This window comes from Zootoca vivipara, chromosome 7 (genome assembly GCF_965207765.1).
Source record: "Zootoca vivipara chromosome 7, rZooViv2.hap1.1, whole genome shotgun sequence".
Taxonomy (NCBI): Eukaryota; Metazoa; Chordata; class Lepidosauria; order Squamata; family Lacertidae; genus Zootoca; species Zootoca vivipara.
The window spans coordinates 17178329-17195627 of record NC_142590.1 but is presented as its reverse complement, the minus strand read 5'-3'; the positions used below and the strand labels follow the sequence as shown (position 1 = coordinate 17195627).

The window sequence follows — 17299 nt, the reverse complement described above, 5'->3', positions numbered from 1 at the left end:
GCAAACAAAATAGAATGAGACAGAAAATGCATGTGCTGCCTAACTGTAAATAAAATCTCCCAAGAGGTTTGTGGAGAATATAAAGCATACATTAAAATTGCCATTAAAAAATCAGAATTAACAGTAAGTTTAAAAATTAGAAAACAGCAGTTGAAAATGAAGAGTGGACTTCACCATTGCACTGTTCTGAATGTTCAGACTGCATGAGCATTTCAGCTTGCTAAACGGAATGATCCCCACTCTCTTATTTGCCCAAGTGGTGCAGCATCTCCCGACCCCCCGTCACAGGAGGAGGATGGGACGAAGCCCCATTGTCCAATAAGAAGTCCTTGCACAGGGCGTCTGCTTATAGATCTCCCAAGTTGAATTTTGCCATACATTATCAGCTAAACTACATGTCAACTTTAGGTCCTGGCCTACCTTTACATTGGGGGGGGGATCTCTAAACAGCTTACAAGTATCTTAAGTATTGCAACTAACGTTCAGAAAAGACTAAATTTATTATTAAAATGTCTGCAGTTGGGCCTAAGGCAGGGGATGGAAGAGACACAGGGAGCTGCAAGTGTTGTTGGGTTACAGCTCCCATCTGCCCTGACTATATGCCAAGCTGACTGAAGCTGATGGGATTTGGGCTTCAACCTCCGGAGGACTACGGGGTTTCCCACCCCAGCCTAAGGCACACTTATATGCAATTAGAGGTTTTACACAGTCCTCTGTCATGAAGGAGGTAGGCAGGCAGTTGGAATAGTTTAACAAATTTCCTGCTTCTCTCCTCTCAGTAAGCAGACCAGGAGCGGTTGCCTAGCAACCCCAGTGCTCACTTTCTTTCCCCGGAAGAGGCCTAAGGGCAGCAGCAATTAGTGTGACCAGATGAAGAGAAAGATGGGGACTCCTGCGCTTTTAATAGGTGTGGAGAAGAGGGAATTTTAGCAGATGCAGCTTGTCAGATAGGGGTGAGGGAAAGTTACACCTGCTGGAAATCCCTCTCCTCTACCACCACTAAAGGTACACAGGCCCTTTCCTCCTTTGCATCCGATCACTCTAGCAACAATCTGGTTCCTGAGGTTTGAGAGCCCACAGATTTCACATACCGTAGCTATCTCTGAAAAAAAGCAAAGGGGTCACTCATTTCTTTGTACATGTGCCTTAGGGAAACCCATCTGCCAGTAGTTTTCAGAGTTATCCACCTTCATACTGGAGGAAGCAAACACATATCAGATTAAAAAGATAGGTCACAGCTGGTGTTGCCAACTTGTAGCTGTGTCTTTAGCAGGTATTAATTAGTAAGGGAGAATGTTTATCTCTATGCTATGAGAAGCAAAGCTGTTGATTCCTCTATGGGCAAACTCCCTGCTGCCGCCGCCATTCTCCCAGTGTAGGTTCTAGGGTCCAACTTAACTGTGGACAGGCCTGGGAACATATAACCAGGGCTTTTTTGCGACCCATTCAAAGGTTATGTAAGTGGATAGGTGTTTCCATATTTTCAGGGCCTGGGGATTGAAATTAAATGGTGGGAGAAGTTAAACTCATGGCTTCTAAGGCAGGCAGCCCCCATTTTTTAAGTTTTGCTAGGAGCTACAGTGGGGGGGGCACCAATTTCTTCCCAGAATGCTGCTGAGGATGACACTATGTGGTAATGAAACATTTTTCTGAGGCAATATTGGAAAATATAAATGGTGGAGGCCAGCCAACAAAACACAGCAAGAATCCTTGTAACTGCTCTCCCCACACTACTGAACTTCTCCCTGATCAACACCCCCCCACACACCCCTGAAAAATGGGTGAAAGTTCTCAAAGGTGAACAAATCAGGAGAGCCAATCACAGATATCGTGTGCTATGTATGTCTTGGCCATATAACATATTTAGTTGTCTAAAGATTCATCTTGTGCAGCACCACATGTCACTCAGTACCAGTCATATCCCTCACTTTTATTATAGAAAAACATCATTTTAGTGCCAATTTGCTCTCACCTAGGCAAGAATCCAGCATGTGCTGCCCAACACCCTCAAACAAACACCAATTCATAAATTACGTTTGTGTCTGTGGCCATTTTTCAGCCAAGTGACTATGTGAACCACCCTTAAAAGTCTACATCTGTTCTTGGCTAAGGTAAGAACTAAGAATAATTAATTAGTGTAATGCCTATTGTGGAGAAAAAGGAGTGAATGGTGATTGGTTGGTTGATATGTGTTACATTATAGACACCTGTCTAGCAGACCATACCATGACCAAAACGTGCCATTAGCCCTTTTAAACATTCAGACCTTTCATCACATGCCAAATATAGTCTTGTTCATTCCTTTCTTCCACATATACAGAACAGATAGAAGGGGGAGTGGTATCACATCCTCTGGCCTCATTCTGATCTCCATATCAGACCATCCAAGTGTCCCTATTTTCCAGGGACAGTCCCGGATTTACAGAAGCCATCCCGGTTTCTGATTTGATCCTGGAATGTCCTGCTTTTCCTTGGGACGTCCCTGTTTTCATCAGAGAAAGGTTGGAGAGAAAGGTTGAAGACATCTGAAGACAACCCTGTATAAGGAAGTTTTTTTAAAATGCTTAATGTTTTATAATGTTTTTATATATGTTAGAAGCCACCCAGAGTGGCTGCAGCAATCCAGTCAGATGGGAGGGGAATTATATTATTATTATTTCCTATTCTCATCGGAGAAATGTTGGAGGGTATGCCATATTTCAGGAGTCCTCAACCTCAGCCCTCCAGATGTTTTTGGCCTACAACTCCTATGACCCCTAGCTAGCAGGACCAGTCAGGGATGATGGGAATTGTAGTCTCAAAACATCTGGAGGGCCGAGGTTGAGGAACCTGCCGTATTTTCAATGGACTTTCTCAGTTTTGCTTCCAGCAAGAGAAAAAATCACCTTATATCATAGATGCATTTTGTTTAGCAAGTTGTGTAGGTCTGACCCATACTACTGATATCAAAATAACCATAAGAAATTCCCCAGAAAAGTGGGGCTGATACCAGTAAGCACAGTAAGCTAAGCATTTTATAAGAATATGCTTCCCCCACACTTTACATAATTTGGAATAACTGATAACTAGTAGTTCATTATAGCTTACATATTTTTGGTATGAAAGCTTGCATTTGGTTATTTATTACTACTATTATTACTACTAATACTAATACTATTATTATTATATTTTTGCATATGTTGTATATCCTGTACAGATGTCATAATCAAAATAATTAAAAATAAATATTTACTAGCAACTATCACAGCACACTGTTCAGCTTAAAGCCCAAAACATCATAATTAAGCATGAATATGTTTTATACGGCATTGGATGGTGTTTTTTTTTAAAAAAGAAATCATCAGAGTCTTTAAAAAACGCAGCTGCTGAAGACAATTTTAGAAAAGCAAAGCAAATCTTCGTCAGTACCTGAATGGTAAACTATGTGGGTACTTTTTGAATGTCATTTATTTATTAAGATTTATACACCACTTTTATTTTATTTATTTATTTATTTTTTATTATTATTACTACTACTACTACTATTACTATTATTTAAAAACCCTCTAAGCAATTCATTAAAAGATAAAATTAAGACAGATGTACAGCCATACTTTAAAACATACAAAAGTTAAAATGCTAAATCAGATTAAAAGTATCTCAACTTCATCTCTGGTGGAAATGTAATAGCATATAAATTTAATAAATAAAAAGCTCTGTTTTTGTACATATCCACAACCCCTGCACTTTTTAATAATGAAAAAAGGGCCCTTTGAGATCACCGGCTGCATTTTACAATTCAATATCTTTCTCCTCAGACTTACCTATACCCCTGCAGAGATCTCAGAACTATTATGTTATTTTCCTGCTGCTCAGGAAAAGAGAGTTCTTAACAAATTGCGGTAAATGAATGAGTGGCTATTATATGGCCTGGCTATTAAAGGATTCTGATTGAAGCCTGTTGAGAATGAGTCATCTTTTCCAGTTACCTAAAGACTTCACAGGCAGCCTCCAGAAGAATCTCTGAGTGACTCAGAAGTTTTCATCCCACTATTCAAGCATTTTTTAAAAAGCAAAATGTGCAGATTTGGTAGTGTTCATGCTGTATCCAGCCACAAATTGGAAAAAAATGAAAAGCTCAATGCCTAGAATGAGGGCCATATTTGTCACAGGAAAAAAATAATTGATATACTGGCTGTGGAACAAGGCTTTAAAATAATTCAAGGTTCAGCCCAGTGGAAGCAGCTTTAATCTAACAGGCTCTGTACCATTATTATTTTTAAAGGAAGATGTTTGAAGGTCCAGTCGTGACCGACTCTGGGGTTGCGCGCTCATCTTGCATTATTGGCCGAGGGAGCCGGCATACAGCTTCCAGGTCATGTGGCCAGCATCACAAAGCCGCTTCTGGCGAACCAGAGCAACACACGGAAACGGCATTTACCTTCCCGCTGTAGTGGTACCTATTTATCTACTTGCATTTTGACATGCTTTTGAACTGCTAGGTGGGCAGGAGAAAGGGGTAAATACCAAAACCCGATTCAGTGAGATGTGGGTTTTTTTGTGGCATCACAAGGTTGGAGGAGGAGATATTAGACAGTCCAAAGGTCACATGTGACCAAGACTGCAACTCTAAATAAACTTATAAGGAATAAGACCCACTGAACCCAGTAGGCAGGGCCGGCTCTAGGTAGAGTCCCGGTGGCGCGGGGCGCCAGGCCAGTAGGCAGGGCGCTGCGCAGCAAAGCCGCGCAGAAGCCATGCTGCGCCCTGCGAGGGCGGGAGTGCCGGAGCGATCTCCGCCCCTCAGCGCCAGGGCGCGCGACCTGCTCGAGACTGCCCTGCCAGTAGGACTTATTTCTGGACAGTCATGCATAGGATTGCATTGTATGACTGAAGATTAACAGCCAAAGCAATCCAAACCCAGGGCCAGAAGCAAGAAAGGTTTTAATGAGAGGTTATTATAATGTTGTATTGATTGCCTTTTAATGTATTTTATTGATTGCACAGCACTTTGTGAGGCAATTGGCCTATAAAGTAGTATAGAATTTATTTTTTTACACAAATGGCCAGAGCAAAACAGGGAGTGGGGGAAGCTTTTTTCATATATATATATATATATATATATATATATATATATATATATATATACTTTATATATATTTGCTGTGCCAGCGCTAGACTGGTGAAGATGTGGAACTCAAGAATCAAGCCCCTTAGGTGAACCACAGGCTATGGATACATTAATTACTGGTATTCCACTCCAAAAGCCACCAGCACCTCATATGCCAGGCTGCAGCAGAGTCTCATCAGCACCAGTGGCACTTTTCACTGGTGGAGAAAAAAATTGAGCTCCATCCCCATTCAACCACCAACAGAGAGGCTTAGAATTGCACTCTCAAAAAATCGCTGTTACCCAATTAATCCACTAGATCGGGGTAGGCAACCTGATGTTCTGAACTTCAACAGAAAGAAAAGACTGGGGCAGAGCTCTGCCATGTTGCACAAGACATTAAATTATTGACTCTATTTAATTAGAACAGGGGGTGCACAAAATAGCTTGATTTCTTCATTAGAATTGGTGAACCAGTTGCTTTGCACAAGGAACAAACGTAGCAGTAGCCTGCCATGTTGCTCAGTAGTCCAAAATAATATCCAAACATTCCACCCTGCAACTTGCCCATTTCCAAAGCAGAAACAATGGACAATTAATCAAGGTGTCATGTCTTAACAACTGAGAACCATGCACACATAAGCCAGATCTCTTGCCTTTAAACAGGAAACCGATTACAGTGTGAGGATCAGGGGTGGTGGGGAGGAAGCATATGAAATATGGTTACAGAAAATCCTACCCTCACAAAAATGCCGTAACTTCGGTAGTTGATAAATGTCCCAAACATGTTGAAATGCAATAAAACATTTTATTTATTTATTTATTTATTTATTATTTCACATTAAGCAAAATTTTATTTCATTGGTGCTTCTTTCCTGTGATTTTTGTTGTCATTAGCGTGAGTGAACTAAGACACATAATGGGAATGTTTTAATGCAGAGAGACACACTACTGCAGCAAAAGGACAGCTGTGGAGGACATATTTTCTAATTCTGCCAGGGCAATGCGGAAAAAGAGTTTGTGTGTGTGCCTGTGTATGTAATGCACACACTCACATATATAGACGGTGATTCCAATGGGTCTACTCTGAGTATGGCCAGCATTAGATATCACAAATATATATGTGTACATCCTAACCAAGTAAGGCAGATGACCAGTGAGGAATCCTTTTTAACATGTAGCAGTTCTGATTACACTGAAATAAATCAGAATTACCAGGCAAAACTTCAAATTAATGCTAAGGACATTTTTAAAAAACACCTTTGATAATTCTCATCAGAAAGCAAAACAGTGATCAACAAGTGCATAGAAACAGTGATTATTTCTGCTATCACATAAGCATTTTTTTCCCTTTAGTTTCTTTCTGCATATATAGTTCGCTGGATATGATAAGAAATCAAGTGAATTCATTCTCTCTAGAAACCCCAGTCTACTTATTTTTAAATCTTTTGCTATAATTTTTGAAAAACACGCCTGGCTTTGTCTAGCTTCCAAGAGCACGGAGGAGCAAAAATTATGTACAATGCCTTTGCTATCCTAGGCTCATACTCTAATTTTATATTTAGAGTATGGCTTTAAATAGGAAGTGTTGATAATTTGGTATTTGCTTCACTACTAGGTGTGGTTGTGGGCAAAATGGAAGTGTATGTTTGTAGGGTTCTCGTTAAGACTGGTCCACGTGTTCATTCATCACTTGGATGACTAGAACATGAATGGGCCATCATCACAAATGTGTTTTTTATATGCCAAATAATAAGTAGCAGTGTTATCAACGTTAGTCAAAGTCATCTTTCTTTGGATTGGCGTCTTTGGCATGTATGCCTAGTATGTTCACCCATGTAATTGTTTATAACAGTATCATTTGATGTGTGCAACTATCAAGTTAGCCAAAGATATAAGTGCTCCCGAGGAATCATGAAACAAAGAGCAGAGCCTATCCTCCTCCCCACTACCCATCTACCATCCCTAAACATCATCCTTGACAGATGAGTGTCTAGCTTTACCCCATAGAACCTAGGAATTAGAGAGGTCCTGTTATCTAGTGCCCCTTCCTGTAATACATATTTTAACTTCAAAATTGGTAATGTTAGATTATAAAAGCTGAAATGTCACACACACAATGTAAATGTCCATTCAATGTTTTGGGAATCATCAATTGCTTGTTCTTGTTCAATGTGGCCTTGATGTATTGTCCAAGTGTGTCATTGACAAAGTCCAGTAATGGATGTTTGTGCTTTATGTTTTTCTCCATACACGTCTGTTTAGAAATTAAAACAAATAAAAAATATCTATCAGCAGATGTAAATAACAAATCCTGATTTTTCCTGATATATGCAGCTCCTCCAAAGTTTGATAGGATATGGCCGAATATATCTTCCCTTGGGGTTTCTAACCCAAATCAAGGTAGGATTCTGTAAAATTCCTACTGGTCTATACTTTTAACTGCTTTCATAGAATCTGAGATGATGGCAAAAAGGACAAAACACTTTTTTTCCCCTCTCTTGGGACTAATAAAAAAGTATACTGTCCAAAAACAACTACTGGGAATTATTATCATAAAAATGAATCTTACGTGAAAAGGCTTTATATAACATGTACAGATCTTCCTCACCAAAGTTATAAGCACTTTTATAGCTTAAATTGAATACGAGTCCCTGGAGAAGACTGGAATTGTATAGGCATCAAGGTTTGCATGATAAATAAGTTTTGAGAATTTTTGAGTGCCAGAGATTTCTTTTGTCTCCATCAAATCATTTCTTAATGTCTCTTTCTTCTGCTTTGTTTTCTTAATTGAAATGAATGTTATTTCGGTTGGTATTCAGAGCTGAGGCTGCATTGAGACAGATTTATGGTGGTGGTAGCAACAGTTTTCTCAGGGAATTTCTTTGAACAATGCAGCATTTTCAAAAAAGCTGGGGTTTTCTCTTCTCCATTCCCCCCCCCCAAGAGGTCGGGTCACACTGTAGGTTGCTTCCATATCCTTTTTTGTGCTTAAAGTATTAGATTTTCGCTAGCACTGACAGCAATATTTCGTTCTGAAATCCCTAGTGAGCTAGTTTCACATCTGAATTCCAGTGACATTCACACACACACACACACACACACACAATTACTGTCAGACTGTGGCATGATGATGATTGTGGGAGGGGGGAATGGAGTGTGGTTTTATATATATATATTTTAAAAAGACAAAGAACATATATAGTTAAAATGCTATCGTTTTAAACGTTTGTTCTCCTATGGAGCTTTTACACAGCAAATTCATTCAGTCAGGTATAAACGCATTCATTATATCACATGGAATTATCTTGTTTTCCCTCTTTAAAACCAAATAATATTGGTCTACAGCTTGCCATCGTTATACACAGGATGTTCCTTTTAAACTCTAATGAATACAGATGGAGGAGGAAATGAGCAAAAGAGGATCCAGGAAATAGCTTCTAAGCTAAAACAAAATGTATTAGCAATTTGTTGGAGAGCTAGATTGGAATGAATGCAGTCCTAGCCCTTGATCATAGTGATGAAATTGAGCCTGCCCTAGATACATACATTACTAACAGCTAGAATTGCCTTAATCATGGAATCCATATTATATTTTACAAGTTTCTTCAAATGTCCCTTGAAGAGGTTACAGTAACCGATCTTTCCTCTACAGCTCTCCATCAAGACTGACACTGAATTTGAGAGCACATTATTTATTTTGTATTTCACAAGCAATTGGCTATTGATGGCATTGAGTGAATTAAGATTCACTTAGCATTTCTAATGGATTTTGTTATTTAACAAATTAATTGCAAAGGGTCTTAGGTTTCAACATAACTTCCCACTGAATCTTGAGCAATGCAGCATCAAGCACTGAGAGGTCAAGTATCAGCTATGATGCTCAGGTAATGGTGTAAAATGGGAACAGAACTATCCTTATCATATAGGGAACAGTCTGCAAATGGTTGTGGGGCTGACTAAGCCAATTAGCAGTTTATCAGAAAGCAACAGTTACAATTATGATTGCTTATGATAAAGTAGGACTGTCCAAGCATCAAACAACTAAAAAAGCATGTAATAAGCTCTCTCTCTCTCTCTCTCTCTCTCTCTCTCACACACACACACACACACACACACACACATGACGGCCAATACTGTTGACGCTGACAGCCCTGATCATTGTTTACCACAGGGTTCCGCAAACTTCGGTCTCCAGCTGTTTTGGGCTACGACTCCCATCATCCCTACCTGGCAAGACCAGTGGTAGGGGATGACGGGAATTGTAGTCCAAAAACAGCTGGAGACCGAGATTTCAGAAACCCCGGTTTAGCAGGAGGAAGGAAGCATCTGACTGAATTAGCCCCATACCCCTCCATTACCAATAGATCTGTTGCCATCAGAACATGTAGCACTGATTGCATTTTAGACCACTTATATTTGATGTACAAGCATCTCACATACACATTTGTAACACTACAATTAGGGGGCTTAGATCCCCCTCCCCCCAGCCTGTTGTATTGCAGGTTGTCAACCCATGTGCAAATTCCTGTTACTGAATATCTAACTGCAATGGTGGCCAAGTTTTTATCAATAGTATTTCTCAGAGTGGTGAATGGCGCTATTTAGCGGGAAGAAACTGCAATGAAAATCCACATTATTTACGTATTTTTACATGGCTGTTTATTTGTGTGTATATATATATATATATATATATATATATATATATATATATATATAATGATGGGCTATGTTTGTAATGCCTAATAAAGGTTTGGCAAAGTAAGTTATTGAATATCTCTTGATCAGGGCATGGAAGTACAGCAGAAGTTATTTATGAAAAAGGAACTGAGAAATCCCAACAACATTGTGTCTCTCTGTGTGTGTGTGTTCAGGGTTTTAATTAACATATTTAGTAGTGAGGGTTCTCTGAGGTCACCTGTTTAAGCTTCATAGCCAGAATACCTAACTCCTTAGATAAACCCGTTTTATTTTACAAATATATCATACATAAATATCCACATCCAGTGGAATCCTGTACATGTCTATGCAAAAGAAACTTCCATTTAGTTCAATATATTTACTCCCATGTGAGTTTATATAGGGCTGCAACGAATTCATCTTAGGTTCTGTTTGGGTTTTTATAACAATTTCCTAATCTACTCTTCATTTTTTAAACCTATCCAGTTGCTCCAAAATTAGCTTTGTCTACTGTTTCTTCTGTTCAAGTTGCAAACCACAAAAGAGGTAGGAATTCTTGCATTCATACAGTGGTTTCCTAGCGTTTGTCCTGTGTCGTGTAACAGATTGCACTGTATGAATCTAGAATAACTGTGATGTGGTGTCTAGTATCATCCCATTAGTGAGCACAAATGAAAGAATTAAGCATTGCTAAGGACATGAACCACAAAAGGAGCACAAAAATGATTCCTAGGCTGTGTCGTGTTTGTAAATCACCAGGGAATATATTACTGATGAGCAGCCACAAATGTGTATATATATATATATATATATATATATATATATATATATATATATACATATACAATAAAATCACAGAAGCAATATTGTAGACAGAATTTAATATGAATGATATTGTAGCTGTTGTGGGTGGGTGGGTGGGTGAATGTCCTCTAGATTGTGTTACTAATTTGATACAGTAAATGAGAAACTATAATCCAGTAAAGTACAGGCAAGTGAATCATGCCGAATTGATTCCATTATATGCCTTTGACAAACAAAACAATCATTGGGCAGTAGCCAGCTAAGTATTTCCGCCACTACAAGGACTTTTCACAGTGGAACTTCCCCACCTTCCCATCTCTCCACACAACCCCTAAATCTACTCTGGAGAGTTGGCGGAGCCCCTGAACAGATTGAAAGGTTTGAGACAGAAGAGAGTGCAGTTAAAAGTCCTTGTGGAACTGTTTAGTTGCACTTGAATGTTATAGCCGATATATAACATCCATTCCCCCACGCTCACCCCGCAGTGAAACTTTCTCACACCTTTTATGGAAACATGGGGTACAGTCCACCAAAAAATATTCTCACACAAAGTACATTGAAATGAAGTTGCATTTTTTTTCTGTAGCTACATTTCTTTTCAGTGGGGTTTAACTGATGTGAGCAGTATTGCACCACACACACAATAAACTACATTCATCTGCAGTTGTTTTCCTTAAGCAGATTCGTGTTTTTTCCCCTTGAATTTTGCTTTAAGCAAAATTTGGTGGCAATTCTAGCATTGAACTTCCTGGTGAACCGGCTGCATCCATTGGATTCCATGTGCCCTGATATGGTTTCAATATGTTATCAAAATAATGGAATTATATTGACATTTTAAAAGCATAGCACAATTGCCTTGACAGCTCCCAGACAGTCTGCCCCAGCTGAGCATCTGTCATTTATAGACCTGAACTATTTTTGCTATTTTTCACTTCTCAATTTTATTTGTTTAAGCATGTGAACAACACATTGCAATATTTTTGTAAGATAAGCTATTGTTCTCAATATGTCCTTAGTCATGGAATGAGAGTTGCCAAGGCATATGGGCTGATTAAAACAAGAAGAAGAAGAACAAGAACACCTGACCTTTGTTTTGCCCCAGGGGACGGATCAATGACCCACATTATGAACCTGGAATAGATTATTTCTAATGTAGAAATTTTAAGTTGATATTTGGAAAATATATTTGTTTCCATATTTATATTGTACAAGAATAAGAAAGTTTGCTATAGTGTGGGGATATTGGTTTTAAAATGTTTTTTATACAATCATGGGATAATGTTACTACAATGGTAGTAAGAAATGGAAATATTCATTTTTGGTATTTCCTTCCATTGAGCATTTTCAAGGCCTCCATTGCTGCTTCAGCTGCTAAGTGCAACTGGAAACAGAAGAGGTGGTTCTATAGGAATAACAAAGTATTCAAAGAGGGGAAAGGAGGAACAATATTGCAAGGGATTTATTGGACCTGTAACTTAGTAAAGTGTAATCCTTTGGGAAGCCTGGATCATAGTCAGTTTTGTCCCTGAGCAGCTGCTGCAGTCGACTGAAGGTTATATCTCTGATATAGCTGTGGCAAAGTGAGGCAAGTGCACAACATTTTGGAGCTCTCACATCCCTCTCCCTTCTCTCTTCTGCTGTTTTGAAATTGAAAATCCTAAGTTCCACTCCCCCACAATGGGTTGCTGGAAGGAAAAGTGGTAGTACTGCAGTAGTACAACAGTAGTACAACAAAATAAATCAAAAGGCTAGTGAGAAAAGCTGAGCAGAAATCTCAGAGACAAATATGGAGGATGGGATTAAAATCCTGCACATCCCAAGTGGGGGGAGCCATCTGTTTTCCTTTGAATTCTTCTGTGGTTGTTCACACCCTTAGTTACCACCACCAGGTTGCTGAAAGAGGCAGCACCAAATTGTGTGTGTGTGTGGAGTGTCTTTTGTGTCTTCTGGCACTGTGCTGTGTATCAGAATGCTGGGAGACACTCTTCCAAGTGTCAACAAATTGGGGAGTGGGATTGTAACTTTACAGATAAAGTTGTGAAATAATATTAAGTTGGATCAGACATACAAACAAGCCATATAATTATAGGTGTATAAAGGTTCTTAGAAGGTTCTATACTCTAAGAAATTAAAAATATATCGAGATCTACCTACAGAATAATGACATTTGCTTGTATAAAGACAAGTCCACAAATTTCCTTGGTTGCATGGATGACCCATTCATTTGTTTAATTTCTAGCTCAGTGCTACAGAAACTGAGCAGATAAAAGAAGTTTATGCCTTTCAACTTTTTGTTTTTATCTATTTTGTATCTGGAGTAGGGTGACAGAGCTCTCCCATTACCTGTAGGCATACTATTGCAGCAACATCAGAAATTCCCAGTCACATGCGAAAAACCAACAACTTGGTTATCTTCCACAAAGCGCATCACCTCTTTTGGTAACTGGGGGAATGCTAGTATGGAAAGGAGCCACCTTGTAACCTCCTAGAGCCAGTGTGATGTAGTGGTTAAGAGCGGTAGACTCCTCTCCTCCACATGCAGCTGCTGGGTGACCTTGGGCTGGTCACACTTCTCTGAAGTCTCTCAGCCCCACTCACCTCACATAGTGTTTGTTGTGGGGGAGGAAGGGAAAGGAGAATGTTAGCCACTTTGAGACTCCTTAGGGTAGTGATAACGTGGTATATCAAATCCAAACTCCTCTTCCTTACATGCAACCTGAAGCTTCTGATGTTGCCTTATAAGTAAAAAAACAAAAATGTGTGTAACAGTTGCTCCCATTCCCCTAAGGCCATTTCAGAAACAGCTGTAGATGGTATTTCAAGTGGTTGACGGCAGCCTCCCTCTTCACTGTTTCTTCCATGCACTCAAAGCCCCTTCCATGGCACATCTCTGTTGTTCCGGACCTTCTCTTGAACAATAGTAAAATGAGGTCCTTACCTGCTACTGGCCTAGCAAGGACGCAGATGGCACTGTGGTCTAAACCACTGAGCCTCTTAGGATTCCTGATCGGAAGCTCGGCAGTTTGAATCTGCAGAACGGGATGAGCTCCTGTTGCTGTGTCCCAGCTCCTGCCAGCCTAGCAGTTTGAAAGCACACCAGTGCAAGTAGATAAATAGGTACCGCTGCGGCGGGAAGGTAAATGGCATTTCCATGCACTCTGCCTTCTGTGATGGTGTTCTGTTGCACCAGAAACGGTTTAGTCATGCTGACCACATGACCCGGAAAGCTGTCTGTGGACAAAAGCTGGCTCCCTCGGCATGAAGCGAGATGAGCACCACACCCCATAGTTGCCTTTGGCTGGACTTTGCCATGCGAGGGTCATTTACCCTTCTTCTTTTTACATTACTGCCCCAGCACAGCAGGTTTTGTAAGGTGTCATCTGCTAAGAACTATAGAGGTAGTTCTTCCAATTACAAAGGAAGTTAAATTGTTTTTCCCTCAGCTTACATCCAAACACAGCTTGATTATTTCAAGACATGTTCTTTGAATCCACAGGACACAATCCAACCATAAAATATTTTTAGGTCCCATTCATTTCAATGGGAGACTTGCCTGGAATATAAGCAAGGAACACAGTGGGAATTAATTCTGAATAAACATGCATAGGATTTCTCTGTAAATCTAACCAGCTGAAATCAATAGAACTTGTTTCATGCTTCGCATTGGCTAGATCGTGCCCAAACTGTTTATTTTGGTGATGCAGTTACAATGGTAGCATCACTTCCATTTTCTTTAAAGAATTCACATTGTAGTAACAAAAGCTGTATAGTGGTGGTTGTCACTTGTAATGACTGCTATGCTATTTTAGATATTCCAACCACTATGGAAATTTTCAGTACCTACTCTTTGAAAACAACAACTTTTAACTACTGTACCTCTCAATTTAAAATTATGCAACAGATTGTTGTTGGTTTGCAGAGTGGTGGAAATTATTTGCAATATGGCCTTAGAGTTTGGCCAATGGGTTTGGCCAGTGTGGGTTTAGTGTGAATCGTGCCAGAATGACAGGAAATACCTCTGTTGTAACAAAAGGAAGATCCTGTGGATATTGGAGAAATGAGCATGAAAGTATATTGTGCATTTAATTTAAGGTTAAAATAGGGCAGGTGTATTCTTTTCTGGACACTGTATCTCTTTAAGAGCTTGGACAATAACCCAAGCTCCACAGGTATGCTTAACGTTACAGTGAGGAAAGAAACAACACCTGTTCACTTACATTTTGCTTTGGGACTTTAAAAGGGACATATTACCTGTTTTAGCTAGAACCTTAGTGCTGAGAGACCTGTGCTGTCAATTCACAGTATTCCTTTATTTCTCCATCGTATGTTACCTGAATGTCAAAAGAGCCCCTTTCCTTTGGCTTTGCTAGGTCCTACCCATAGTGCCTGTCCTTGTAGGACTGCATTGTCATTTTTGCTTAAGAGAAGGCTGGCTTTGATAGGTAAAAGATGCATGTGATGTGCAGACAACTCTACTTTATGTTGGTGAGGTTCCCCATGAAAGATCCTCTTGTGGTAAGAGAAACCAATACTGCCAACCTGAAGTGGAAGCGAATGTGCGTCAGAAGGGCTTTATTCTTGTTCAGCATGTCCAAAATACTCTTAGTCATGTGCTTGAAAAGTCAGAGTCACTAATAAAGAGGCAGAGTAGGCGACATGCGGCAACATTATAATTTGCTGAGCAGCTTTGCCATTTCAAAGATCACGGCCATTAATTAGCAATTGACTTTGTACTTAACAATCCAGTGTTTTCCTCCTAAATGAGTCTCTTAAATTCACAAAGGAAAAGAGGTCTGTCATGGAAAACTCCTCCGCCTTTATTACATGCATTAATTCCGTGTCCAGGAGAGGATATTAATCAGACAGGACTCAATAGCTAACAGGGGCTCACTGTATTTTAAAAAAATAATAATAATTCAAGACAACAGCTGCTCAAAGCATAGCTGGAAGGAGAAGGACAGTTCTTCTTTATAAAGCTTCAATTAAGAAATTGAATAATTGATGAAAAACTTTTTTTTTCCTTCCAGGAAGTTCCAGGCTAATGTGATTGGGGGAAGTTGCCTTGGGTTCTGTTCCATTCTGTTTTTCCCCCTTCACTGTTACAAGTCTCCCATCTTGATTAAGATCAGTATCCAGAAGCTCTCTCCAAGATGGCCATGGTCATTCAAGTCAGGTGAATCAGCTGCTAACCCAGTGATGAGCATGTTGTTTGATATGCCTGTCATCACTGGCAAAATGCCTCCTAGGAACCTAGGAAGCTGCCATAAACCAAGTCAGACCATTAGTCCAATGAGTTCAGTCTTGTCTTCGCTGACTAGCTGCAGTGCCTCAATTTCAAACAAGGTTCTCTCCCAGCCCTACCTGGAGATGGCAGGAATTGAATCTGGGATCTTCTGCACACAAAGCTATCACTGAGCTTTTGCTCTTCACCATAAGCACTTAATAAGAGTTCCGACTCTCTTGCGTTGTCTGTGATAGCCATTTCATGTGATAAGCTGACTGTGCAAATGCAGCATTCTTGCCTAATATACTATGATAAGAGCATGGCTTCATCTAGCTATTTAAATGTAGACTGGTAATTCTAACTAACACTTAATTTGAAATAAAATATGGGAGTTATCACAGAGCTGTCAGAATGCTATACTAAAACAAGAAAGAGGGAAATGTTGCAGGTAGTAACTAGCAAGCATAAGATTTTGGTGCAGCACAGCAGAGACATAAATATGAAGGCATTGGGCTACATTTTTCTATCAGCAAGAGATGATACCTGTCATTTGAATGCCTTGTCCCAGTGACAGATTGCTATCTTGCGTTTTCCCTTGACTTCTCCATAGCTAAAGAGTTAGTTCACATGTTGAATTTTTACTTTCATGCACCCAGAACCTGGTCTATTGAAGGAAATAAGTCTCCATGATACTTCAGGGCACAAGGTTTACCAAAACAGGCAGTTGCATGGACAATCAAGCATCCACTTCCTTCTTTAGCTGTCAAACATCTCCAATCAGTATACCCCCAGTTCCATTCATCCCGATTCATGATGGGCATTTTGAGGGGAACAGCCAGTGAACATGTGATGGGAGGCACCACACATTAAGGTTGAAATAAAAGTCATTCACATCCCAAGTGGCAACGCCACTTATACCACACATATTTGTTTTATTTATTTAAGGATTTCTATCTCATCCTTCTAAGAATTCTCCAGGGCAGATATACAACGTATATAAACAAAATAGAAACAATAAAAAACTAAAGACAATTAAAAATTCATATAATCATAGCATAAAATCAGATTCTCCAGGAATGAAGATCATTTTAAAGGCCTTGGGAAATGAAAATGATTTCATCTATTGCCAGAAAGATAGCAGAGTCAGTGCCCAACAAATCTCCCGAAGGAGAACATTCCATAACTGGTACATCACCACCAAAAAGACCCTTTTCACCTCAGATGGTGGAGTACCTAAGGGAAAGTCACTGAAAACTACCTTAATGTATGTACAGGCTGAAGTAGAGTCAGGTGAGCTTCAGGTACCTGAGACTTAAGTCGTGCACAGCTCAATTCACTAATCTTTTGAATTGAACTAGAAATTGGATGGGATTCAGTGCCGCTATTTAAGCACTGATGAGGTGTGAACCCAACACCCATTCTCATCATCTTAGTGACTGTATTTTGAACTAACTAAAGACAATCAAAGGCCGCCTCATATAAAATGCCACAAAGCAATCTAA

The 17299-nt window shown here is 39.7% G+C and overlaps 1 protein-coding gene across 5 annotated transcripts in view; it reads left to right on the top strand.

Moving 5' to 3' along the window:
• The window catches only part of NTNG1 (netrin G1), a 214272-nt gene that overhangs the window by 160994 nt on the left and 35979 nt on the right, over positions 1–17299 (top strand). The window contains exons 6-7 of one of the 5 annotated variants that reach the window (XM_035123309.3): positions 7427–7492; positions 10256–10315. The exons of 3 other annotated variants lie outside the window; for them this stretch is intronic. In XM_035123309.3, the coding sequence (XP_034979200.1) occupies positions 7427–7492; positions 10256–10315 (126 nt within the window). The remainder of the gene's footprint in view (positions 1–7426; positions 7493–10255; positions 10316–17299) is intronic. One more of the 5 variants, XM_088673774.1, reaches the window with a different exon arrangement.